Raw genomic sequence first — 26,703 nt, forward strand, 5'->3', positions numbered from 1 at the left:
CATTAATGTTTGATGATGTGACATTTTATGATGTTCATATGGCACAGTGAAATACAGTACATGTTTGCAATACTGCATATACTACATCAATACTTGGTATGCTATTGCCACAGAACTGACCTATGCATCTACTCAGTTCTGCAAGCAATGCAATCGCTTGAATTCCCTTGGTTATTTGGTTGAATTGATATGCTATGCTATTTTCCCTCAAAAAAAAAGAATTGGCTTGCTATGCTCTCCGTTGAGCACATAATTAACCTTGTATTGTATGTACTCCAGATGGAATCGTTGGAGAAACTGACTGCATTGTTTGATACAGAAGATACAAGCATCAGGGGCCGTGAAGCCCATGAGGCGTGAGCGGTTTGGGACGTCGACGGCAGCGATGACGCCCGGGCGGCCGGTGTGGCAGAGGAGGATACTGATGGGGATGCGGTGTGAGCTGCCGCGGTTCAGCGGGCTCATACTGTACGATGAGCAAGGCCGACGCCTCCATCTCGGCACTCTGGGCAGAAGAAACCATCTCCAGGTAGGCACGATGTAAACACCCAGATTTTTAAGTCCAGATGCCTATTATATCATACATCGCAATCCCAGGAAGATTGTTTTTGCGAGACATAATAGTTAAGTAGCATAGAGTCATCATTTATTACAACACATACTTGTCTTACAACCATAGATCACATGATCCAATATTACACAAATAGATTGTTCAACAACACAAATAGTAGCGGAAGCGAAGTAGTAGTGGACTATCTATTCCACAGGCAACGCTTGACGTTAGAAGACGATCCTAGTTATCGTAGATGTACTGTTGTCCATCATCCTTATATTGTTGCTCCTCTTCATAGTCTGGCATTTGAATAGCCAGGGACACAGCCATGAGTACTTTAAAGTACTCGCAAACTAATACTAATGTAATAACTCAACAATTGTAGTAAGGGGTGCTAAGCTCTAGGTTTATTTGCATAAAGCCAAGTTTTAGTTCAATAAACTTTTAGTAAAGACTCTTCATTTGCTAGACTAACTCCAGTGGGAACATTAGTGTCATCCCCACCATTCATGGTGATTCAAGTCAAATCACCTTTCAATTCAACAACTCTTTTCAAGACAAAAGTTCTGACAACGGAATAGTATGGCCTTTCCAATCGTCCGTAACCGTGGACACGGCTATTCGAATAGGTTTAACACTCTGCAGAGGTTGTACTCTTGTGCCACAACATTTGATTACATCCGTCGAGGATAACCCCGAATCATCGTAACTCAGTACGCGGATCATCAACCTTAACCTTTCACTTATACACCCTAGTATAGGCACCTCTCCCCATGAGCTTGGCCTCCCGGTGAAAACCAACTGTTAACCCGGGAACTGCACAGGGATTGGGTCGTACATTCACCTCATATTCACACCATTTCACTTGTAACGGAGGCAGCCTCGGCGTAACCCCTATGATGTTTGTTTAGAGGGAACCCATACTAAGATACACAAGTTTCTAGTTAAGCCCTACCCATAATCAAGTATTGTGGGGGTACTTGTAAAATTAGAAGGGTATCGCATTCAAATCCAATCATCAGTTTTCACCAAAATTCACCAAGTCATTCAGGTCATATTCACCTTCAAAATCTTTCAAAGGCAATTCACATGTTCCCATCTAGAGTAGTCACTTTTAGTTATTTAGCAATAGCAGCTAGTCATGAGGGGTGCTATCTCGCTTTATTTGCTCTAGGCTAAATTTGATACTCTTGTGCTAATCTAGACCAAGTGAATCATGAATCAAAATAAACCTTGAAATATAATAAGCAAAAATAATTGCAAGGTAAAAACATGGGATAGGTAAGACATAAAATAAAGTGTGATGGTGCCTTGCTCTTGTAGAGCCTTGCACTTAGGACTTGGCAAGAGTGTTAGCTTGCCTTGAGTGGGGTAGTTGTCAAAGTTTTCCTCCTCCTCTTGAGAGTAGGCCTCCTCCTCTTGGTATTCCTCGTTACTAGCGTCTATATACGAATACGAGGTATATAAACACCAAACTAATCTTACATGCTTGACTAAAACACACCAAAGTGGTTCACACACATGATTCTAGCAACACACAAACATTGCATGGTGAATTACTTGGTTAGTTCTTATTTAAGAGAAAAATAATTTCCTCTCATTATATACTTATTCATTTGGTTTGCTTAATTAACTCTTTAGAGAAACTACTTTACTCTCATTAACCCTATCAAGATTTAATCTCCTTCAATAATAGTCAGGTATGAAATGTAGGTTGACCAAGGTCAACATTTCATATCTATTATAAGGGAGTATAATTTAAATGAGGTGCTACACCTCATGCAATTTAAGAATAACTTGATAATGATTTAAAATCACTAAGTAATGGCATAGGAGGTTCATTATCTCAAGGTCATTACCTCTTATGGAATTACTTAGGATCAAGATTTAAATGAGAGAGTAGCTCTCATACTATTTATAGAATTTGAATTTCAAGATTTAAATGCACTAGAAATGGCTCCATAGCCATTATTTTGATCTAGTCCATGATCATACAAACAACTTAGCTATCTTTTTGCATGTTCAATTAGAGGGCATCAAATGTGATTTATGAGAGTTGGAATCAACTCAAAATCAATTTTGATTGAATTTTAAATAAAGTTTGAATTTGCAAAAGTCCATGTCTTGTTATTTTTAGCATTTGAATTCTACTACGAATTTGGAGGTGGGACTAGTGGCATTAGTTAGATAATTTCATGGGCTTTCCAGAGATATGAAGTTTGCTAAATTTGGTGTAGTAGTTTGAAAGTTATTCAAATTTGACAAAGACACCAGTAAGCATTTGAACTAAATCGAATTAAACGGATTTTTGAATTGTTGGGCCACGCGGGAAAAGCCTACGGGCCAAAAGATTCAAACGGCGAAACACGGCCCAGCAACGCGCCAGTGCGAGCGGGCCGTCTGACGAGGTGGGAACCACCTGTCAGCGCCTCATAAACGCCGAAGCGGTATGAGTTATCGTGGGGCGTAGGATTAGAGAGCAGATCGACGGCTCACAACCGTCGTCTTCTCCGACGAGAGGGCGAGCGTCTGGCGGCGAGCATAGGGGGTCGGAGGGCCTACCGGCGTTCCCGCGGGCGAGGGCGAGGTGCGCGGTGACGTTGGCGTGGATGGGGAAGCTCCTGGTACCGTCGGCGAGGCGTGGGGAAGCTTGGATCAACGGCGACGATGTACTGGCTCCGGCGGCGGTGATCTTGCAATTGCAACGTCTCTGGCAGTAATTGGCTGAACTAAGGTGGTGAGGTGGATCAGTGATGAGAGGAGAGTTGACTGGTGTGAAGAGATCGTGCTGGGGGCTCCTCTATTTATAGTGCCAAGAGGGTGCCGTGGGTGCTATGAAGGGGCAAGCATGGCGCGGCGTCTCCGGCGATCGAAAGGGCAAGGGGAGGACGGCATCTTGTAGGCGGCATTATGGCGATGCTCGAGGAGTAGCTGGCGTGGCGAGAGGACGACGGGATCGCTCAGAAGCTTGATTCGAGTGCGGCAGTACCCGCGGCATCTTTCCGACGCGGACGACGGTGACGAGGCGGCCGCAGGCGCTCGAGCATGTCTACGCGGTAGAGGAGAGGGTGGCAGTTCTCGTCGCAGTCATAGGGATGCAGGGGAAGGACGAGGGCGATCGAGCGTGCGACGTACTGGCGTGTCCAGAGCGCGCTCACCGCGTGCCTGGCATGTCCTGGCATGGTGCTAGGCGCGCGTCGCCTGGCCAATGCCGTGCGTGCTCGAGTTCCAGCCGTGCATGGTCATGATCAGCAAGTCCCAGGGATTCTCCAGGACAAGGTTTTGGGGAGAGAGAGGGTGCAGAGAAGGAGTGGCCAAAGGTGGCCGGGTGTGCATGGCATGAGGAGAAAGGAGCTCTCTCCTCACTTTAAACGACCATGGCAAGGACAAGGCTTGATGCAGGCGTTGCAGAAGAGCCTCATGATCACAAGATTAAAGGGGTTTAGTCAAGAATTGTAACATCCTGATTTTTTTCGGACTGGAATTTTTTTTTTCTAAAACAAAGGATGTTGCAACGCGGTCAAATAAAATAAATATTTTATTTAGAGTTGTTAAAATTAATCCCAAAAGTTTTGGAATTAATTTAACATATCAAAGTAGGAGATTAATTTATGAAAGTGCTTCTTGTGCTTTTATTTGGTCTCATTTGGATTTGCCAAATTCCTTCTCATTTGCTTTTCTCTAAAAATCCACTTCAAACTTGGTCATGTATGATACACATCCAATGTGCATGCACGTGTACCAAAATCGTAGCTAGCTAGCTAGCTGGTTTTCTTGTTCCCTTCGTTTCATCCCCTTCTTCACCTACACTAGATGCACCCAATCATGTCCATCACATATTTTCCCTCTTCTCTCGACTCTTTCTTTGCCGAAGCTAGCAGCCACTATGTTTTCTTTTGTTGCCTAGCAGTAGGGCTGTACAAAAGCCTAACTAGGTCCAACCAAGCATGTAGAGCCAGCCCAACTGGACAGCAATGCTCGTCCGAGCATCCCATGAGCTCGACAGCAACACGTTCGTACTTCAATCTCCCACGAGACGCAGACCATCAGTCCGGCGACAGCACAAAAAGCAGCGCTGCCCGAATCGATCGATTCACACGCACGCACGCACGAGATAGAATTCCAACAGGAGAGCCCAGGCGAGCGAATCAACCAGCACCCAGCATGCTGAAGAGTCATCGTGCTGCTTCATCTCCCGCACGCACAACGGCACGAGCACAGAAACTGAAACGCTCGCACTAAAAATTGCCGCCGTTACTTGTTTTAATATGCCCTTTAAACCCATTCAATCAGAGCGCAGTTTTCTCCTTCATACAGCCCTGATGGACGCCCACACTCTTCTCTTTCATCCCACACCAACACTGCAGCTCTAGATCCTCACACAACAAGGCAAACTCGCAAGAACGCCGCCGGACGCCATTCCCGTTCCCGGTGACTCCAGCCATGAGAGGTTGAGCAGCTGCACCACCAAGACCGCGAGGAAGAGCAGGACAGACCCACGGAAGGAGAAGGCGAACCGTTGATCACCGACGACACCTCCTTCAACGCGATCGACTCCGGCTACCGACGTCTACCTCAAACTGCGACGAACTCGGTGAGAACCAGCCGTTTCTTTTGCTCGGAACGCGATCCCCATCCATAGAGATACCTCCTAGACATGGTTTCCAGCCGTAGTTTTACCGTTTGTCGAGTCTCCGGTAAACCGAATGCCATCCGATGGCATCAGCGTTCTAGCACCTTGCACAACTCGAATCCACACAAGCCCAACATAGAATACGTGCCAAATGATCTTAGAAACCTAGCAGTGCGGTCAGATTTCATAGTTGGTGGGTAGAAAATTAAGTATATATTTAGGTATGGCCACATTCGTTTTATGTTCAAATCTGCTCAATATATATGCATGCATATTTTTGCTGAACATTGGTTGTACCGTGTGTATATAGGAGTTAGCTCATCTCTATAGTTTGGTAGACTTTCCACAGCATGTGTACTGGATACATTTTACATTGCGTTTAGATGTTTTGAAATTATTTGCATGACTACAGAACTTGTCACATAAATTCAGTAATTTTGTATTTGATCTTAGTGATGTTTAATATTCTCTATAATTGTTTTCAGATTTGTTTTGTGTAAATAGAAATTTCGTTGCTGTTGTTGTTAAAGTAGTATTTTTATTAATACTAGATTTTGGTTCATTGTAGGAGGTTATTTCGTTATGTTTGCTTGGATCCAGTAGCATGTTAGTTTCTTTGGCTATATATCTCTGTTCATATTTGCAAAATGATTGCTCACTATGCTAGGTACTTTGAGGTATATGTCTGGTTACTTGTTGTTAGTTATGCATGATTAACCTCTCTAGTGTTTCTATATTTTGATCTATGCTTAATATTTTATAGAATTAGGTACTATTATATCCGTGACATGAATTGTTCTTGTTAGTTTTTTATATTATGTGAGCATATAATATTTAATTACTTGTTTAGTAGCCTAGATTTGCATATAAGATGATGCCATTGCTTGATTTTCTTGTTTAAATAGTAGCTCATCCATACACTTGTTTGGTGTAATATTACTATAGGTAGTTAGCTTATCGTGTCATTATATATGCGTTGTTTAACTAGTTTATCATTCATGCTTAGCTACCATGGTATCTTGTGTATCGTGTGTCATATGAGATGCTTGATTCTATTTATTTTACTAGCTTATTATTATAGTAGTGTGCATGATCATGCTTGGTCTATATTATAGTTATATAAGTTGTTCATGTGATACTCCATTGATCGATCATGTGTGTTACATACCTAGATGATAACTTATTTTTGTGATAGTATTGCATACTATATATTGAAGTATCTTCATGTACTTGTCGAATAAATAATAACATGTCTTGCTCTTGTTTAACTATATATAGATTTATTTGTCGTCTCATATATCCATATTAAGTTATGAGATGTTTGTTACATTGCATGGTAGACCATATAATGCTCTGGCTAGTCCGTGTGTGGTAGTAGTATTTTATTATTTGTATTGCCCCTTTGTATTGCGGTGTACATATATGGTTCACTAAGGTGGTGCAATTCATGGTATTAGCATTAGCTTTCACATGTTGTTTTATGATGTACGTTTTATCCGAGCCTTTGTCTTGCTTATATGTTTGTGATAGCATGTTAGAGAATCTTCGCTATTGTTTATATCACTAGTATGTATGATAGGTATTGGTTGATTATAGCATACTAGTATGGTATGATTTATTTGTATGTCTTACTTACAAGTTTGCTAGTTGTCTAGTTATGCAATATTGTGTAGTGTGGGTTCACTATGTAACATGGCGGATACCAACTATACAATAACCCTTAGATCATCGATATGTAGTTACCTAGTTATAACAAGCATCCGTTTACATCTTATCGTAGATCTCTACCCCGATAATCTATCCTAGCATCACACCCATGCTATTTGATTCTTATTCGAGTTACACAACTCACTTTCTCAATTCCATCCAAGTTGTCCCATCCTATTCGACACTTATCCACCCATTCATTCTTATTTGTATTTCATTTGCTTTTGGTGATTATTGTTTTGGTATTTATTTGGTTGCTATTTGCTACCGTTACGACGAGTAGGGAGTGGCGAGGTTGGACGTGGACATAATCAGGTTATTGAGAAAGACGAAGGATTCATCAACGAAGGCATGCCCTCTCATCATATTTATCCCAGTTTTACAAATTGCATGCTATTTTATGTTTTACAAATATATATGTTATTTTATTCCAGTAGCTAGCGTGTCGATTGACACACCAACCTTGATTCGCTTGTCGCCTTTTTCTTGATACCCTGAGTAGAGATTATATAATAATCCTGATAGAGTAGAGATGCTTAGCACGCTAAATAATCATTAGGATACTTCCTATTGCCTCTTTGGAGGAATTGATCGACCTTCGGGCCAAACATACCCTTTTGAAAGTTGTTGAGCTCGTTGAGCTAGGCTGGTTAGCCGTTGTGCTTCATCTACTCTCTCTCTTCTACTCTGGGTGAAATTTACCATCTAAACATGGCGCGAGCGACAGCTGAATCAAATGTTGAAGGAGCGATTGGCTGCCCTTCACAAGTTGGAGGGAGCAATCCGTCATTCGTGCCGCTTAAGGGTCCTAATAAGTCTTGGATTTGAAGATTGTGACAACCGTACAACCACATGCTATATGGGCACTGGCCTGGTTAAGTAAGTTAGTCAGCCTTAGGTGTTGATGTCGCCGTACCGCAGATGAGGTGGCTGCCTACGGGAGAACCTTCGGCACAGATGGGGGGACCGGTTTGGGGACGTACTCCCAGTACCGTGCGCCAGACCCGGTGGGCATGTCACATCTTTGGGGGATCTAGCTAAAAGACCTTGTCACGATCCCTCTGCCGGTACACCAATTGGTGTGTAATAAATCAGCGACGGCTGGTGGGCAACAAGACGGGGTTGTGTCGTGTGGGCAAAGTGTACAACCTCTGCAGAGTTAAAACTATTCGAATAGCCGTGTCCACGGTCATGGACGACACATGAATCCTTCTTGACATACAGGAACCTGTTTTGCTATTTCCCTCTTCGCCTCTCTCTCTCCCCCCTGTCATCTTTCCCCTGGAATCCGAATCCTATGAGATACGTGAGTTGTCAAGGACAACCACATTGATGAGAAATATTACACTCATTATAAAAGATGTTTTCGTCTAAAACTGCTTTTATCAAATGTATTGCAAATAAAATTGGCTTTTATGCAAAAGAACCTACAGCCTTCCTTTGAAGCCTCATGTAGATATATTAGGTCTTGCATCGAGAGGGTGTGTTGAGTACTCTATGTACTCATGGCAATACTTTTGTTGATATTCAGAGTACTACCAAGACAAGGAAGACTACGACAACTACGACGACATTGAAGAGTGAGACCTCGTGGACTACATCAACTGCCTGTGGCTGAGATGGAGTCACTTCGCGTTTTATTTATCCGCTGTGCTTTCTGATTGTAATGAATGTCACACTATGTGGCTATTCAAACTTTGTATTTAATCTTTTGTACGTCTGTAATGATATACATTCCGCTGTGTCGTCAACATTGATCTTGGGATTGACGAGTAACACAGGAGGGTCGGAAAGTTAAGTTCCGGTTCTCACAGAAGTGGTATCAGAGCCGATGTTGACCTAGTCGCGTGGCCTTAGTTAGAATGGAAAAAACTTTAGTGCAATTTGAAAATAAAAACTATTTATGAAAATCCTCGTAGTCTAATTCTTGACTATTGCTATTCCTTATCTCACTTTGTTCACAGTTGTGTTTTGATTTTCTAACCAATTCTCTAGTATACCATATCCTATCTAGGAGAAGTCATCTCAAGAACACATGGATTCAAGAGTCATTTATGAATCACTTCATTCTTCAAAGCTGAAGTTGCCAAGAGAAGATATCCATATAGGATGAGTTTTATAGAACCCTTTAGATAGGTACTACGTCTGTTAGAGCATTTTTTTTGATGATTATGACTACATTTGTTTGTTCTTTTCTGTAGTCATACTAAAACCTTGTTTTGCAAAATAATTTGCTTGGAGTTTTATTTGAATTTTTCATGCTTAGTTTCTGATATGTTGGGTTATGGGTTAGTTTATTTCTCTCTCGTTTATCCTAACCCAAAGTGACAACATGATGAATGCCAACCGAGGTTGTCGTCACAAAGGAGGAGGGCACAAACGTGAACATGGATGTGGGCCAACTTTTGAAGATAACTTTGTTGAGGGTGAAGTCCATGGTACCGATGCTAACACTTAAGATGGAGGCAACATTATGTACTACAAGCTGAATTAGCACCCCATAACATAGTAGATAACCTATTGAATAACTTGAAGGAGATGGTTTTGTTATATATTAGATTTCTTAGGGAGTACCTGGATGTTTTACTGGAGGAGTTGCCACGTCCTCCACCAGACCGTGAGATAGTCTACTATGGAGTTAGTTCCATGCACCGCCCCAAATGCAAAGAGTATGACGTTTAAAATTCTTGCTGAGAAGTTAAGGACAATGAGAAGAAATATGAGCAGTTCTGCAAAGTCCACTGGAGCGACCACACCAAGGAGGAATCACCATGGAAACACAAAGATGCTTTCTATTAGGAGTTGCCAAATCTTTTCTCTTAGGTCAAATCTCGGGGTCGAGATTTCTTTTAAGGAGGGTAGAATTGTAACATCCTGATTTTTTTCGGACTGGAATTTTTTTTTCTAAAACAAAGGATGTTGCAACGCGGTCAAATAAAATAAATATTTTATTTAGAGTTGTTAAAATTAATCCCAAAAGTTTTGGAATTAATTTAACATATCAAAGTAGGAGATTAATTTATCAAAGTGCTTCTTGTGCTTTTATTTGGTCTCATTTGGATTTGCCAAATTCCTTCTCATTTGCTTTTCTCTAAAAATCCACTTCAAACTTGGTCATGTATGATACACATCCAATGTGGTGTACCAAAATCGTAGCTAGCTAGCTAGCTGGTTTTCTTGTTCCCTTCGTTTCATCCCCTTCTTCACCTACACTAGATGCACCCAATCATGTCCATCACATATTTTCCCTCTTCTCTCGACTCTCTCTTCTTGAGCTCTTTTACAGTACCTTGGGATGAATATGGGCCATCCAATCCTTAGATCGAGCCGTGGAGATGGAGGCATACTGCCAGATTTCGGCCGGTCAACACGCGAGCAGTATAGACTGTCCTGCGCCGTTCGGAACCAGCAGTAAACGTTGATGAGGGTAATTTAGGAAGTTCATATTTTGTCCCGAAAAGGCAGACTCCATCTCCTACCCCGGTCGATCACTTTGCCCAACCAAAAAATCCCCTCACGCCGCCGACCTGCAACCCCGTCGTCCCTCCTCTCTCTCCGGCCTGAGCAGCGACGGAGACGGGAACCACCCTTCCGAGCCAGGGTCCGGCCGCCGCCGCCGCCGCCAACGCGCAGCCCGCGTATCCCCTCCTCCTCGGTCGATTTGAATGGCCTCACGCCGCCATGGACCTGCAACCCCGTCGTCCCTCCTCTCTCTCCGTCTTGAGCAGCGGCGGATACGGGAACCACCCTTCCGAGCCAGGGTCCGGCCGCCGCCGCCGCCAACGCGCAGCCCCCGTATCCCCTCCTCCTCGGTCGATTTGAATGGCCCCTACAAACTAGGGTTCCGGCCATCGCTGACGCCGACCACCGTGGCGCAGCTGGTCGATCTCCGGCCAAGATGATCCGCAGACATGAAGGTTTCGGAGGGCCGCGGCCCAGCCGGTCAAGTACTGGGCCGAGGCAGACGCGGTGTCGCCGGCGGTTGCCGCGACCGCGGGGACGAAGCTGCAGGTCCTCTGAACAACGACAACGGACTCCTCTGAGCAGAAGGTACGTTGTGGTTTCAGTCTTCGATACGAGAACCGATTTTAGGAGATATGAAGACGGATTTTTTAGCCAGAGTTTTCATTTTGCTGCGTTGCTTGCTCGCTGCGGTGACATACAGTGTTTGACCGGTGTCAATTGACACCAGCGCCTCTGGCAAAATGGCGGTGCTCCAGTTCCTGCAGTTTAGGATATTTTTTTCTTAAATTTAGGATTTCTTAGATGTCTCAAAATTTTATGATTTGGGTGGCATGAGTCAAGTAAGTATGAATTACTAATATACGTAATCTATCTTAGTTTTTTAATCTGTAATGTATCTTCTAGATTTGGAGCTTTGGTTTCTAGATTGATAATTGTGCAAGCAGAAAAAAGGTTTGGTCAATAAATGTTTCAGACTTGTTGAGCTCCTGCCTGCTAGTGCATAAAAATGCCAACACAAAATGATTTTACTTTTCATGAATTTGCAAATTTTATTATGTTAATCATTTCAATTTAAGTTTGGAACTATGAGTAATACTGACTATAAAAACTGAAAAAATAGTACTGACTCGTCTTGAGTGTTGACACCGGCGATTAATTTTACTAGCTTCGCCCCTGCTTAGGCATGTCGAGGGCTTAGATATATGATGGAATCATATTGTAGGTTAGTGAACACAGATTTCTGAGTAACTCACATCATGCAGGATATCTGAATAACAAAATTAGTAATTGAACGAAGACCTAGGAAGAACTATGGAGCTTCTCTAGGATGGTATGATTACTGTGCATATACTTCGTTTCTGATAAAAAAATATACTTTAATCAGGTTCTGAGGCGGCTGAAGAAGGTGTGCCATGAATCGCAGCAGGATAATAAGCGTCCCGCAGACTCTGAGCATTTTTCAGTCCCTCCGATCCATACTAGGCATATGAAGTCAAATTGTGCCTCAACTTTTGATGAAGAAAAAGAGGACATGATTCCCATCTCCTGGAGGATTAAGCGGCGCCACCTGGAAACTAAACACGAAGATGCCAGCTACGAAGTGAAGCCGAAGGTGTATCCGTCTACCAGCAGTTGTTCCCAGCAAGAGTTTGGGGAAGCAACTAGAGATTCAGCTTCAGTGGTTGAGCAGCAGGGCAGCTCAGGTTAGAGATTTGCAAGCGATGACAAGCCACCTGGGTATTGGCACACGTATTAGGGTGCGGCTACACACAGGTGGTAACCTCAACAGATAGAATTTTTTGTCTAGGCTTTGAGTCACCGGTTGCTACTCTTTGATGCCTGCATTGCCTGTGATGGAACTGGGCCTCACTACCTTCCATTCTGCAAGTCCTTATTTCTTTTGTTTAGGAGCTGTAAATCTCTCAGTATCTTCTTGTTTTTATCATCAACAAGAGCGGCATTAGCTGCTGCTAACTGTATTCTTTCATACGCTTGTCGATTCAAGTATCCTTGGCTTACCTGCTTCTGAAATATTCAATCAATTGAGAAAATCATTCTTTTAGGATGTTAGTTGGTTGATTTGGTTCCTGTTATGCGTGCTTACAAAGAAGTACCAATTACACATTTAACTGAAAAGATATAGATAATATTGTTTTGTAGAAGTGAATGATACGCTCTCTAATTGGCATATTTCATAATTTAGTTGTAAAATCCTTGTATATGATTCTAATGTCGTTTTTACGCTGACAGTGTTGACAAAGGGATTCTTGATCCTGTTCCTGTATTGGAAATCTAGCTTTACAAGTAAAGCTCAAGGATATTTTCTCAAAACCCACACCAGTAGCCGCCTATGGTACCACAGGTATGGTACATAATGTCTACTATTGGTTCTCTATAATTTATTAACATTTCTTAGAAAAGGCAACCTATATCATTTTGCTCAAGTTTAAGCTACTCATTTGTATGAAATTCTTATTGCAAAGCAACACCTCACGTCACACTGAAACTGAAAAAAGAAATCCTCAGTTCAATTTATAGTACACAGAGGAACACATCCATGTTAAGTTTCTTTTATACATGGTTTGCTCCAAGTCTGACCTGAATTGATATCACAACCAAGTTTTGCATTGATTGAACTAAGTGAGAGATAATCTTTTCCGTATAGTTTCAATTGGTACTCATGAACTAAACAGAAACACTTTGTGGAGCCCAATGTCCATGAATATGATTGACTGAAAGCATGAAATGTTTCTAGAGTAGTAAAACTTATTCAACCACGACCACTAATAGGAAACCCGCTACGTGAACTCGCCTCGAGAACACAGTACGGGGCAAAAACCTACTAGCAGTGCCAGGCCTAGACTAAAAAATTTAGAAGTAAACGTTGGCAGAACAACCAACAACATAAACCAGCACAAAATGTTCTTAAATGCTGACGCAGCAGCAGCAATTTCTGAAAACCCACACCAGTAGCCCCCTTTTAGCATCAGCAAACAGCAACCGGACTTGTATCTCTTCTAATCTTCATTTTTCTTGTTGTTTTCGTGGTTCTTCATTCAGTGGAGAATCTACTATGAGAGCTGGGAGTTCTTTCCTGAACTTGTCAATGTCGGCCTGCATAGTTAGGTGGAGACAGTTCAATACTTCTTGCAGTTTTAATTTCGTTTGGTTGAAATAATTCTGAACGGCATACCTGTGTAAAATTTTGTGATAGCTCGTGTCCTATCCAGTTTGCCATGTTCTTGAGCGCATAGAGTCCACATGAAATCCTGCAAAAAAATCATGTAGATTGTATTGTAATCAATATTTAAAGTAGGAACTAGAAATCTTAAAGGTGTGGTTATAATATAATGCAATGTACCCGTCTTTTTGTTGTGGCACATTCTTGACAACTTGAACTGGCCAACTATTAACGGCGTAATCAGGCCAGCTATCACTCTTTTCGCAGTCGTGTCGAGATGTTACGTCCAGATGTGCTTCCATTCCTTTGAGCTGTAAGTATGAAAATATAATATTAATTAGCTTAGCACAATTGTTTATAGCAACGGTTCAATGGACTTACCATATTTTGTAGTTCTGGGTGGGCTTTTTTGAAGTTTTTTGTTTGTTTACGCATGGAGTCCAAAACTTGTATTAGTCTCTCTTCAGGATTCACATTGACCACGTACCAGTGTATATTCTCATAGTTCACTGGTAGACAAATCTGTAGCAAAAACATAATTAGCGATCGAGCATCTGAAAATATAACGTATAGAACTGCAACAATGAGACTTACCATGTCATGGGAAATGTACACTTTTCCCATGTTAGTACCATGATTCTTGTTTCGTACATCCCTGTTATATGCATCACTTCTGCCATCTCGAACTAGTAAGTCCACTCTCGATGCCCTCTCCATGTAGACAGTGCGACCTGCCCTTATTTCTGGAATGGGGCGCATGTGTTGCATCCATGTTATGATTGTATCCATGACCTGAATGGCACCACAATAACAAGTTAGCATTCATGACGAAAAAATACAAACTGACTATATTTCATAATTAAGCACTTACAGGGGTGTGCAACCATCGTTCCGTACATGTGTCAATTGCGGGAGATGTTAGACAGCTGAGTTCCTCTTTATTCAGTGTCAAATCATCTATGTGCACAAGTATTTTGTTTTCCGGTGATGCATTGATATAGTCAATGACCTCACCTTGCACATCTTCAACTCGAGTAGTACTATATGATTTTGTACTACTAGTTTTTGGAGTATTTTTTGGTTTTCTAGGTGGCTTAGAGTCTCCGTAGTACACGAAGTCACTATTCTTACATGTCGATGTCTTTTTTCTTTGTTCTCTTCTCTGTGGTACTGAGGTGTCATCCCCTATCCTGATCTTCTTTTTGGGTGAGGAGAGGACGTTGTCACTTGGCCTTTTATTTTTGATGTTGTTCGTATCAGTACGCTGTAGGTAAGATGTAGGAGTTCATTAGAAAAGGTTTGTATTTACTATCACGAATAGTGTAGCCATTTACCTCGAAATCTTGGTTCAAGTCACGGACAGGCATGGGGGAGGTTCTGTCCGGGCTGAAGTGCTTGTATTCTCTGTACTCATAGTCATACGTCGATGGTCCACGCTCAAAGTCATCGTAGTCCTGCATGAATCCATGCATAAATTTTACTCCTTTGTATATGTAGCGGAAAAGTACTGTGGTGCATTTCAATAAGTTTGAGTCTTACGTTGGCTCGTTGCTGACAAAAGGCATCTAGCTTCTCTTCAAATCTATAAAGATAATCCCCATGCTCTTCGATCTTTATGCGAGTCAGTAAGTTATCATGCATTACAGCACGTCTCATGTTGAGGATCGACTCGTGCAGCTTTAGCACCAACTGTAGACGAATGAAATTATAGATTATTAAGTGGTTTTATAGGAAGGAAAACTAGAATGTAGGATTAAGAAAATACCTTTGAATCTGTTGGCGGCAAGTCGTCAAACGAAGGTAATGGTGATGACGGCCTGGGAGGCTCCCAAGCCTCCTTTAGATCAAAAACGTACTGAAAAAGATAGATGTCATAGTTTATTTATATACATTTTCAGTAATAAATAATACGGGCACTATAGAACATGTGTACCTCTCCAGCGTCACGACCGTGCTCATTTAAAATGGCACAGACCTTGCGTGCCTTTTTCTCATCCCAGTATTGGAGAAGCGGTGCCTCACGTCCTGTATAATCGATTGAAGCATCAAGTCTGTCCAGACGGAATTTTTCCCAAAACCAAAACTGCAAAAAAATGTATGCATAGTTATTCACCGATTGTGCAGCACCTGGATGCATGTAATATGTTCAAAAAACATATGAAAAATTATACCTGCAACAAAGGAAGATTCCCCTCGAGGTTTACAATACCCTGAAGGCCTCTTTCTGGATCTTTAAGTGCTGCATTATACTGCTTTACAGACTTAACTAGATGATTAAGTGATAATCTGGCAAGGTCTATCACCAAGATTGCTTCCCTGCTAACTACATATGGCATATAATCTACACTGACCCAACGTTGGGTAGTTGGGCATAGAATACACCCGATTGTGTACAAAATAAATGCCTGAAGGAAAGGCAGCTCATCACTTAATGTTTTAATTCCTTTTCTAATTGTCTGCTCCAATTCTGGGAAAGGTATTCACCGCTTTTTATTTTGCTTTATCTCCTCGAACATCTCTATCACTTCTGGTCTCAGAGGTGCTCTTACCCGTGCAGGAAGACCAAATAAGTGTTCAAACTCCTGTAAGGTCAACTGAGCCATATCATCCCTACCAAAAACAAATGCATCTAGTTCAGATTTGTATCGCTCTGCGATCCATCTGCATAAGTTTCGACGGATTTTGACGGGAGGAATGCGCAGGAGGCATCCAAGACCAACTGCCTCGATGGCCTTTCTCTCGGCTTCTCCTAAACCTTCAATTATTTTTACAAATAACACTAGCGAACACACTTGTGTTCCCTGTTCATCAACTAAAAGTTAGTCCTGCCATAATTGACGCTATACAATTTATTTTGCATGTATATCATGTGCATACCATGTTTCTGCTCGTTTTTGCCGGAGATTTGCCCTTATCTTCCGCCGGCTTCTTGACTTTCGACTTGGCCTTTGCCTTCTGCGAAATCATTATCAAGGCAAATATCATAACGCTGTTGTAGACGGCGACTAAATCATCTCCAAATACTAGACTTGCAGTACTAAGATTTGACTATAATTTAGCATCACGAATCAATAAAAACAATCGTACAATGGATGCACTAACCGGAGCTGGTGGGTGAAAAGTCGGGGGATCCATTGATGTCGACGCCGGCAGCAGGAGCAGATTTGGGTGATGACTGGAGAAAGAAAACAAGAAATGTAGAACTGGCGGAGCAGACGCCGGCGTCCTATCAGATCTCACGTGAATGGGGCAGAAAATATATATAGTTGCCGCGTCGACGGCCAGGGCCGGCCCTGAGGGGGGGCAGGCGGGGCGGCCGCCCCGGGCCCCCGGTACCAAGGGGCCCCAACTCTGAACTAGTGGCAGCGGCAGAGTAATTCATGCGGGCGCCATTAGAGCAGCGAGCAGTTTGTGCCTCTTCTCTTCGTAGGTTGAAGAGAAGGACGAAACGTTATTCTAAACATGGGCTTTTTCTCCCCATCCGTTAGTTTTGGGCCTTCTTCCCTTGCATAGCCCTTTTTTTCTTTTAGTTATGGACTGAACCATAGTAGTAAGACTACCATGCAAACACATAGTCGACGTTCATTTTCATCATGCTAAAAAAAGTCATACATACCCTTTACATTGTGCATCATCTAATAGTTGGCAAAGATATAATTGCACAAGGCTATGGCTAGGTAAGAGTTTAATTCTAAGCCAACCAGGTGTGGTGCACGACATTGTTCAACCGTTTCCTAGACAAGAGTCTGAGATTGCCGATCACCGACCCTCTGGCGGACATGATGAGGAGACGACATGATATTAGAGAAAATATTTAATACAATATGCATAAATTATTTATCTAAATGGTTCTTTTGTATGCACTTCATGTGTAAAATTTCTATATTTTATTTATAGGGACCGAATCGAGGAAGGATAATATTGATGATTTGATTCACCCACTTTCTAGAATAATGAAAAAAAAACATCAACTAATCAGTTCACATGCTTTGTCACAATTTTCATCAAGGTCGCTGATGACTTCTTTGATGGTATCAAATGCCAATGCCATCGGTAGCTAAAAAACATATGAGTTGATGGAGCCACAAAGACTTTATGGATAGTTTAAATAAATATCTTCAAATTATCATTTATAAAATTATAAATGATGTGTTTGAATGTGCTTTATTATATATTTAGTTTTTTTAGAGCAACTCTCCTTTATTCAAATACTCCCTCCGTCCCAAAATGTAAGGCGTCTAAGGATTGGTCAAAAGTCAAACTTTACTAACTTTGATCAAATATTTAGAAAAAAAATTACATCTACAATATCGAATGGACATATTAAAAAAATATACTTTATGGTGAATCTATTCATGTTGATTCAGTATTGTAAATGTTTATATTTTTATGTATAAACTTGATCAAATTTAAAAAACGTTGACTTCTGACTAACCCTTAGACGCCTTACATTTTGGGACGGAGGGAGTAATATCATAATTCATAAAAACACCCTCAAGTGGAGTTTGGAACCACACATGCCGGCCTAGATCTCGAGACACTGATAACATTTATTTATAATACAAATATGAATTATATATTAAGGGCCCTTAATTTAATTTCGCCCCAGGCCCTCGAAATCTCAGGACCGGCCCTGTCGACGGCTTGTTTCAAGGGATTTGTTTCCAAGTAAATAGCTACCTACCAGTTTGTTACAACCGAAGACGAGTATATCGTACTTGAAAAAACAAAGCATACGTTAGCTTTGCCATAAATTACTACTATTTAGTTACGGTCCCACGTACACCCCTCTCGGCCATCCGGTCCCACGTACACCTCTCTCGGACATCCGGTCCCATGTACACCTCTCTCCGCCATCCGGTCCCACGTATACCTCTCTCGACCATCCAATCCCACGTACACCTCTCTCGGCCATCCGGTCCCACGTACACCCCTCTCGGACATCCGGTCCCACGAACACCTCTCTCGGGCATTCGGTCCCATGTACACCTCTCTCGGACATCCGGTCCCATGTACACCTCTCTCGGGCATTCGGTCCCACGAACACCTCTCTCGGACATCCGGTCCCATGTACACCTCTCTCGACCATCCGGTCCCACGTACACCCCTCTCCGCCATCCGGTCCCATGTACACCTCTCTCGGCCATCCGGTCCCACGTACACCCCTCTCGGCCATCCGGTCCCACGTACACCCCTCTCCGCCATTCGGTTCCACGTACACCTCTCGGCCATCCGGTCCCACGTACACCCCTCTCGGCCATCCGGTCCCACGTACACCTCTCTCGGCCATCCGGTCCCATGTACACCTCTCTCCACCATCCGGTCCCACGTATACCTCTCTCGACCATCCAATCCCACGTACACCTCTCTCGGCCATCCGGTTCCACGTACACCCCTCTCGGCCATCCGGACCCACGTACACCTCTCTCGGGCATTCGGTCCCATGTACACCCCTCTCCGCCATTCGGTTCCACGTACACCTCTCTCGGCCATCCGGTCCCATGTACACCTCTCTCCGCCATCCGGTCCCACGTATACCTCTCTCGACCATCCAATCCCACGTACACCTCTCTCGGCCATCCGGTCCCACGTACACCCCTCTCGGACATCCGGTCCCACGAACACCTCTCTCGGGCATTCGGTCCCATGTACACCTCTCTCGGACATCCAATCCCACGTACACCTCTCTCGGACATCCGGTCCCACGTTCACCCCTCTCCGCCATTCGGTTCCACGTACACCTCTCTCGGCCATCCGGTCCCATGTACACCTCTCTCGGACATCCGGTCCCATGTACACCCCTCTCGGCCATCCGGTCCCAGGTACACCTCTCTCGGGCCATCCGGTCCCATGTACACCTCTCTCGGACATCCGGTCCCACGTACACCTCTCTCGGCCATCCGGTCCCACGTACACCCCTCTCGGACATCCGGTCCCACGTCCACCTCTCTCGGGCATTCGGTCCCATGTACACCTCTCTCGGACATCCAATCCCACGTACACCTCTCTCGGACATCCGGTCCCACGTACACCCCTCTCGGACATCCGGTTCCACGTACACCTCTCTCGGCCATCCGGTCCCATGTACACCTCTCTCGGCCACGATGAATAATTTTACTTTTTAATTAATCGCTTCATACTTTTTTTTCTCAAAGCATTCTTTGCAGGCTCAATGGAAATATGTTGTACTTATTTATGTTTCTTTTGCCATACCCAAACACGTGCTACTTATTACTGTAAATAACATGACGCATGCCACAATATAACTTCATTGGAATAGAAAGACCACCATGAGATTCAGGTCGTCCACACAAGTTCAAAAAACCGTAAGCTAATTAATCAAAACCTGGACACTTATCAAAACCTGGACATTTGTTCCAACGAAATATTAAAAATAAGTCTGAACTATATCACCAAATCCAGCGAAATATTAAAAATAAGTCTGAACTATATCACCAAATCCAACGAAATATTAAAAGTAAGTCTGAACTATATCAACAAATATGACAACAATACTCGTGTCTTGTCGAAGTAGCATCATTTATTTGTTTTCCACGTCTCATGCATCGGCTTCCACCTCTTATTGTTCTTCGATGGACCACCTTTAGGAATAATTTTTTTTGGATCCAGCACTTTTCCCGTGAAGGTTTGGTCTGCCCCTGAAAAGTATGCAGGCAAAGGACCAAATGATGCCGCCTTATTTTCGCTGTTGTCCTCGCCGACATCTGGCGTAAGACTCTCTAGAAAATCAAGAACCTTCTGTGATTTCTCCGGGCTGCTTGCAGCATTAAATAGAAAGAGATTAGACCTGTTGCGGAGGTTGTGGTAACGATCCATCCGCTCAGACCAATCATGCATATTAGCTTTCCTCTCTGACTCAAATGCCGGCTTGGCTAGCATTGTCCATCTTCTCGAAATACAACAACTAGGAACGCTGATCAAGCCAAGGAACTTCAGAACAGAGAATATGTGTGTGCAGGGGATCTCCTCTGTCTCCATCTTCAGGCAGCGACAATTAACTCCCTGGAGCATTGGGCCGGCCATGGTAAGCTTCACATCATAAATGGCATCCCTTCTCTCTTTGAGAGCAACAGCATAAACTACTACAGCATCCTGCTTGGTCACCTTTGCTACCCCCCATTTTGGCAATTGATCTATCTGCTGCTTCACCTTCTTGAACATCACTGGAGTATAAATGTTTGCAGAACTTCTCAAAAGTGGTTCAGCATCTAATTCTGTAAAAGGTACTGTCTGTGAAGCTCTAGCATCCAATTCGGCCTCATTCTTGCGTATACGCCATAAACAGTGATCTGTATGCTCTAACAAATCAGCAAGTGACATTCGCCTATCCAAATTCTTATGAATCCTAGAGTTTAGACTTTCACTACGCTGATTACTCTGCATCCCAAGAAAATATCTATCTTTGGTATAGGCTCTAGACCACTTCTTCCGTAGCTCGTACATCCTATTAATCCATGCATCTTTTTCTGAGATTTCATACTCCTCCAGAAAATCTGCCCAACGACTCTCGAACTCGTCGACATTCCTGTAGTAATAAACAAATTTTCTAAAATCGCTGAGCTTTGTTTTGCGGAGATGGCGTATCATATTTTGCTCGATGTGCCAGCTACACAACCTGTGATCTGCATTAGGAAATACTTTCGAGATTGCCCTTGCCATAGCATGGTCACCATCGGTGATTACTGACCTAGGATGGTTCTGCTGCGCCGACTCCAAAAATGCTTCAAGCAACCACACATAAGATTTCGTTTTCTCATCTGACACAATACCAAATCCAAACACAGTCGTGCTACGATGGTGGTTCACACCAATGAAGGGGACAAACGGAAGATTGTATTTGTTCACACGGTATGTGCTATCAAAGACCACGACACCACCAAAGGCATCGTAATCCATCCGACACTGTGCGTCTGCCCAAAATATGTTTTCCAGGTGCCCTTCACTATCAGTGCTGTGCTTGTAAAAGAATTCTGGATCTTTCTCTTGTCTTGCAGCCATATAATTGAGCATAAATTCAGCATCACGACCTTCAATCCTTTCCTTCTTGTACTTGGCAAAAAAATTATAGAGATCCCGAGGTACAAAGCCTACCTTCTCGGGGCCACCATGCTGCTTCTCCATTACTTCCATAATCTCGTGTGTTCGAAGGCCACCAATCCCATACTCAATGGCATCAGCCTTTTGAGCGTCATTCAACCCACGATGAGACCTTATGAAAGTTGTCTGATCACCAATGGCGAGTGGATGGTTATGTTCAACCACGAAATCTTTTACAAACCATTCTCCACTTTCCATAGACATCTCGATCTCCATCCGAGCACCGCATCCACAACGCGAAAGTGGCCGAGGTGTTCGTTTTCGTTTAGTTTTTTCAAAGTGCTTCCTTGCCCGATATCCTTCTTTGGAGCACACATAAAGACGCCGGAAAGCTATGTTCGTGCCTGGCTTCTTAGTCAGCTCTTCTTTTCTAACACCAAACCCCTTGGACTTAGCATATGCATTGTAGTACTTGTAACCTTCTTCCTCGCTACTAAAAGTTTCATTAACCACCATATCGTGCTCTTCATTGTCCTCCATGCCCTCCATGACGTAAACTGCAGTTATGAATCAAAGCCATATTATTACAAGTCTGATAGTAAAACTAACACATGTTTCAGTATGAATATGTAATCAGTACCATTCAGTGCTTGAAGTTATGCTTTATAGTTTTTTTTTCGAAATGGGGAGAAAGACCCCTGCCTCTGCATGCTTTATAGTTTTTAATGCGATAATAAACTGTTGGCAACAAAAATGTAATGCTAGATCAGTCATGCTGCTACTCTTACAGGATTTCATGAATTAAATGTTCCTAAAACATTGCGGCTACTTATGGAAAATACCAATTGTTTCTCACAGTTTCAGTTGGTCACACCATACTAATCTCAAGTGAATTTGATGTCACATACCCTGGTTGAATATTTGAAAATAGTTTATGTTCCTATTTGTGCCATTCCGATACAATTTTTCTGGGTCTGAACATTACTTTCATCAATTTATTGTCTGCTTTTTGTCAGTCCATATTCTTACCAAAACAGAAGCTGATGCTGGACCTAGGACAGTTAAAGATCTAATTTAGCTTGCAACTAAAATTTTGCATTGCTCCTTGAACTTGTGATAAATATTTATCTGACTGCATTACTCTGATTTAGGTTTAATGAGAAAAATATACTGAGGATTTATCCCAATGGTACAAGGATTAATTCTTCTAACTATGATCCAGTAAATGCCTGGAGACTGGAGTCATGGTGCTCAGATGGTTGCATTCAACATGCAGGTTAGTTTACGATTCTTAACTGCTATGATTCATGATGGATCTGCACAGCGACTCAATCAACCTATAGATTCAGTTTATAAATCTGCTAACAGCACCCATGCAACACGAAAAGAAATAAATACTATTATCGAATTTTGTAATCTTAACTACAAAGCTTGTTGATATAATCTAACTTCATCTCAGAGTTTATATTTACTTACGCTGAGATTTCCCGGATCAGGACCAGGAGAGGCTGCGGCCTGTTCGATAAGCGCGCGACGAGCGGGTGACCTGGCTGGTGGGCGGCGGACTGGGTTGAACACAGCGGCGATGCTGCGGCAAGGTCGACACGATGAGGTTTCCCGGATCAGGACCCGGAGAGGCTGCGGCGGGTGACCTGGCTGGCGGGCGGCGGACAGGGTTGACCACAGCGGCGATGGCTGGTGGTGGCGGCAAGACGCGGCGGCGCCGACGCTGCGGCAAGGTCGACGAGCGGGTGACCTGGCTGGCAGCGGCACCGGTGGCGTGAGGAGATGGCGGCACCGGTGGCGTGAGGAGATGGCGTCAGGAGAAACGCTAATGAGCTATCGTGTGAGGAGATACACGACCTGGAACTTGTCCATCAGATTCGTTTCAAGTTTTTTTTACCCCACTAATTAAAACAGATGGAATTGTCTATTATACCCTTATCAAATACTGCAGCCTGCAGTATGGGGTACCGTAAAAACTCTCTTCTTTGCCGAAGCTAGCAGCCACTATGTTTTCTTTTGTTGCCTAGCAGTAGGGCTGTACAAAAGCCTAACTAGGTCCAACCAAGCATGTAGAGCCAGCCCAACTGGACAGCAATGCTCGTCCGAGCATCCCATGAGCTCGACAGCAACACGTTCGTACTTCAATCTCCCACGAGACGCAGACCATCAGTCCGGCGACAGCACAAAAAGCAGCGCTGCCCGAATCGATCGATTCACACGCACGCACGCACGAGATAGAATTCCAACAGGAGAGCCCAGGCGAGCGAATCAACCAGCACCCAGCATGCTGAAGAGTCATCGTGCTGCTTCATCTCCCGCACGCACAACGGCACGAGCACAGAAACTGAAACGCTCGCACTAAAAATTGCCGCCGTTACTTGTTTTAATATGCCCTTTAAACCCATTCAATCAGAGCGCAGTTTTCTCCTTCATACAGCCCTGATGGACGCCCACACTCTTCTCTTTCATCCCACACCAACACTGCAGCTCTAGATCCTCACACAACAAGGCAAACTCGCAAGAACGCCGCCGGACGCCATTCCCGTTCCCGGTGACTCCAGCCATGAGAGGTTGAGCAGCTGCACCACCAAGACCGCGAGGAAGAGCAGGACAGACCCACGGAAGGAGAAGGCGAACCGTTGATCACCGACGACACCTCCTTCAACGCGATCGACTCCGGCCACCGACGTCTACCTCAAACTGCGACGAACTCGGTGAGAACCAGCCGTTTCTTTTGCTCGGAACGCGATCCCCATCCATAGAGATACCTCCTAGACATGGTTTCCAGCCGTAGTTTTAACGTTTGTCGAGTCTCCGGTAAACCGAATGCCATCCGATGGCATCAGCGTTCTAGCACCTTGCACAACTCGAATCCACACAAGCCCAACATAGAATACGTGCCAAATGATCTTAGAAACCTAGCAGTGCGGTCAGATTTCATAGTTGGTGGGTAGAAAATTAAGTATATATTTAGGTATGGCCACATTCGTTTTATGTTCAAATCTGCTCAATATATATGCATGCATATTTTTGCTGAACATTGGTTGTACCGTGTGTATATAGGAGTTAGCTCATCTCTATAGTTTGGTAGACTTTCCACAGCATGTGTACTGGATACATTTTACATTGCGTTTAGATGTTTTGAAATTATTTGCATGACTACAGAACTTGTCACATAAATTCAGTAATTTTGTATTTGATCTTAGTGATGTTTAATATTCTCTATAATTGTTTTCAGATTTGTTTTGTGTAAATAGAAATTTCGTTGCTGTTGTTGTTAAAGTAGTATTTTTATTAATACTAGATTTTGGTTCATTCTAGGAGGTTATTTCGTTATGTTTGCTTGGATCCAGTAGCATGTTAGTTTCTTTGGCTATATATCTCTGTTCATATTTGCAAAATGACTGCTCACTATGCTTGAGGTATATGTCTGGTTACTTGTTGTTAGTTATGCATGATTAACCTCTCTAGTGTTTCTATATTTTGATCTATGCTTATTATTTTATAGAATTAGGTACTATTATATCCGTGACATGAATTGTTCTTGTTAGTTTTTTATATTATGTGAGCATATAATATTTAATTACTTGTTTAGTAGCCTAGATTTGCATATAAGATGATGCCATTGCTTGATTTTCTTGTTTAAATAGTAGCTCATCCATACACTTGTTTGGTGTAATATTACTATAGGTAGTTAGCTTATCGTGTCATTATATATGCGTTGTTTAACTAGTTTATCATTCATGCTTAGCTACCATGGTATCTTGTGTATCGTGTGTCATATGAGATGATTGATTCTATTTATTTTAGTAGCTTATTATTATAGTAGTGTGCATGATCATGCTTGGTCTATATTATAGTTATATAAGTTGTTCATCTGATACTCCATTGATCGATCATGTGTGTTACATACCTAGATGATAACTTATTTTTGTGATAGTATTGCATACTATATATTGAAGTATCTTCATGTACTTGTCGAATAAATAATAACATGTTTTGCTCTTGTTTAACTATATATATATTTATTTGTCGTCTCATATATCCATGTTAAGTTATGAGATGTTTGTTACATTGCATGGTAGACCATATAATGCTCTGGCTAGTCCGTGTGTGGTAGTAGTATTTTATTATTTGTATTGCCCCTTTGTATTGCGGTGTACATATATGGTTCACTAAGGTGGTGCAATTCATGGTATTAGCATTAGCTTTCACATGTTGTTTTATGATGTACGTTTTATCCGAGCCTTTGTCTTGCTTATATGTTTGTGATAGCATGTTAGAGAATCTTCGCTATTGTTTATATCACTAGTATGTATGATAGGTATTGGTTGATTATAGCATACTAGTATGGTATGATTTATTTCGGAAACTCGTTTTGGAACCCAGGTCCAGATGCTCCCTTTGTGTGGACCAATTATTGGCTTCCATCTCAGTACCATTCATTGTATTTCTTACTTGTATTCAGAAGCAGGCATCGTTTTATGAACAGTGTGCAGGTCAAGCATCTGCAAGCATTTAAGTCCTATGGGTCCGTTGGTCCTGGACGGAAGAAACGGCGTGCACCGTCAAGATTGTCAGCCACCTCGGTTGGCTCTATTTCGTTTGTAGTTGTTCCCGCCCACCTCGAGACGTTACCTGATTGGAGTTTTTGGAAGAAAGGCATAAAATTTCGTCAAAATTTCCAACAATTTTAGTGAGATTTACAAATTCCGGTTAGGGTCGAAAAAATATCATTCTGCCGAAAAATTATGTTGATATTTGAAAAAAAAAGAACTGCTTCGGCGGTTGATCGGCCTGGGGAAGTACATAAAGTTGTAAGTTGGATTCCACATATTTTCATTTTTTTTGCTAAATGAATGTAATTTCCAGCAATTTAAAACTGAGTGAAATTTCTGAATATTTTCTTCAAAATTTCAATAATTTCAGGAAATTTGCGAATCGCGGCTTGAAGCGAAAGAAAATACCAAAACTAAATTTAAAACCCAAAGTGCGAGCATAGCCCGGGCAATCATAGAAGACGCTCGTACGCCTCTGTGATCGTACACCGTTTTGGTCTGTTTAGGTCGGGCGGCACACAAGGAAATCGGCTACATTGCA

At 42.7% G+C, this 26,703-nt stretch overlaps 4 protein-coding genes and 1 long non-coding RNA gene across 6 annotated transcripts; 1 reads left to right on the forward strand and 4 right to left on the reverse strand.

The window, feature by feature from the left end:
• Positions 1 to 10,169: 10,169 nt before the first annotated feature.
• LOC127345880 (uncharacterized) lies at positions 10,170 to 23,248 on the forward strand. 2 transcript variants are annotated; one of them, XM_071828716.1, is made up of 5 exons: positions 10,170 to 10,943; positions 11,743 to 12,131; positions 12,609 to 12,720; positions 22,749 to 22,873; positions 23,094 to 23,248. In XM_071828716.1, exons 2-5 carry the CDS (start codon positions 12,080 to 12,082, stop codon positions 23,246 to 23,248), a joined length of 444 nt encoding a protein of 147 aa, XP_071684817.1. In that variant the 5' UTR covers positions 10,170 to 10,943; positions 11,743 to 12,079. The 2 variants fall into 2 exon arrangements, with proteins under 2 accessions (XP_071684817.1, XP_071684818.1); XM_071828717.1 differs by having other exon boundaries at positions 22,820 to 22,873; positions 23,094 to 23,230.
• On the reverse strand, positions 13,254 to 14,377 carry LOC127345879 (putative ubiquitin-like-specific protease 1B). Its single transcript, XM_051372409.2, has 5 exons — positions 14,134 to 14,377; positions 13,921 to 14,061; positions 13,720 to 13,850; positions 13,552 to 13,627; positions 13,254 to 13,472 (listed from the first exon to the last, which is right to left on the reverse strand). The coding sequence occupies exons 1-5, from the start codon at positions 14,359 to 14,361 to the stop codon at positions 13,383 to 13,385; spliced, it is 666 nt and encodes a 221-aa protein (XP_051228369.1). The 5' UTR covers positions 14,362 to 14,377; the 3' UTR covers positions 13,254 to 13,382.
• Positions 14,983 to 15,991, reverse strand: LOC127340456 (uncharacterized). The gene is made up of 4 exons (XM_051366200.1): positions 15,711 to 15,991; positions 15,473 to 15,622; positions 15,305 to 15,394; positions 14,983 to 15,228 (listed from the first exon to the last, which is right to left on the reverse strand). The coding sequence occupies exons 1-4, from the start codon at positions 15,873 to 15,875 to the stop codon at positions 14,983 to 14,985; spliced, it is 651 nt and encodes a 216-aa protein (XP_051222160.1). The 5' UTR covers positions 15,876 to 15,991.
• Positions 16,029 to 16,815, reverse strand: LOC127340457 (uncharacterized). The gene is made up of 3 exons (XR_011756349.1): positions 16,642 to 16,815; positions 16,417 to 16,494; positions 16,029 to 16,340 (listed from the first exon to the last, which is right to left on the reverse strand). It is a non-coding gene; the product is annotated as an uncharacterized lncRNA (long non-coding RNA).
• LOC127345877 (protein FAR1-RELATED SEQUENCE 5-like) lies at positions 19,855 to 23,213 on the reverse strand. The gene is made up of 2 exons (XM_051372408.2): positions 23,074 to 23,213; positions 19,855 to 22,154 (listed from the first exon to the last, which is right to left on the reverse strand). Exon 2 carries the CDS (start codon positions 22,144 to 22,146, stop codon positions 20,077 to 20,079), a length of 2,070 nt encoding a protein of 689 aa, XP_051228368.2. The 5' UTR covers positions 22,147 to 22,154; positions 23,074 to 23,213; the 3' UTR covers positions 19,855 to 20,076.
• Positions 23,249 to 26,703: the final 3,455 nt, after the last annotated feature.

This window comes from Lolium perenne, chromosome 3 (assembly GCF_019359855.2).
Source record: "Lolium perenne isolate Kyuss_39 chromosome 3, Kyuss_2.0, whole genome shotgun sequence".
Lineage (NCBI taxonomy): Eukaryota > Viridiplantae > Streptophyta > Magnoliopsida > Poales > Poaceae > Lolium > Lolium perenne.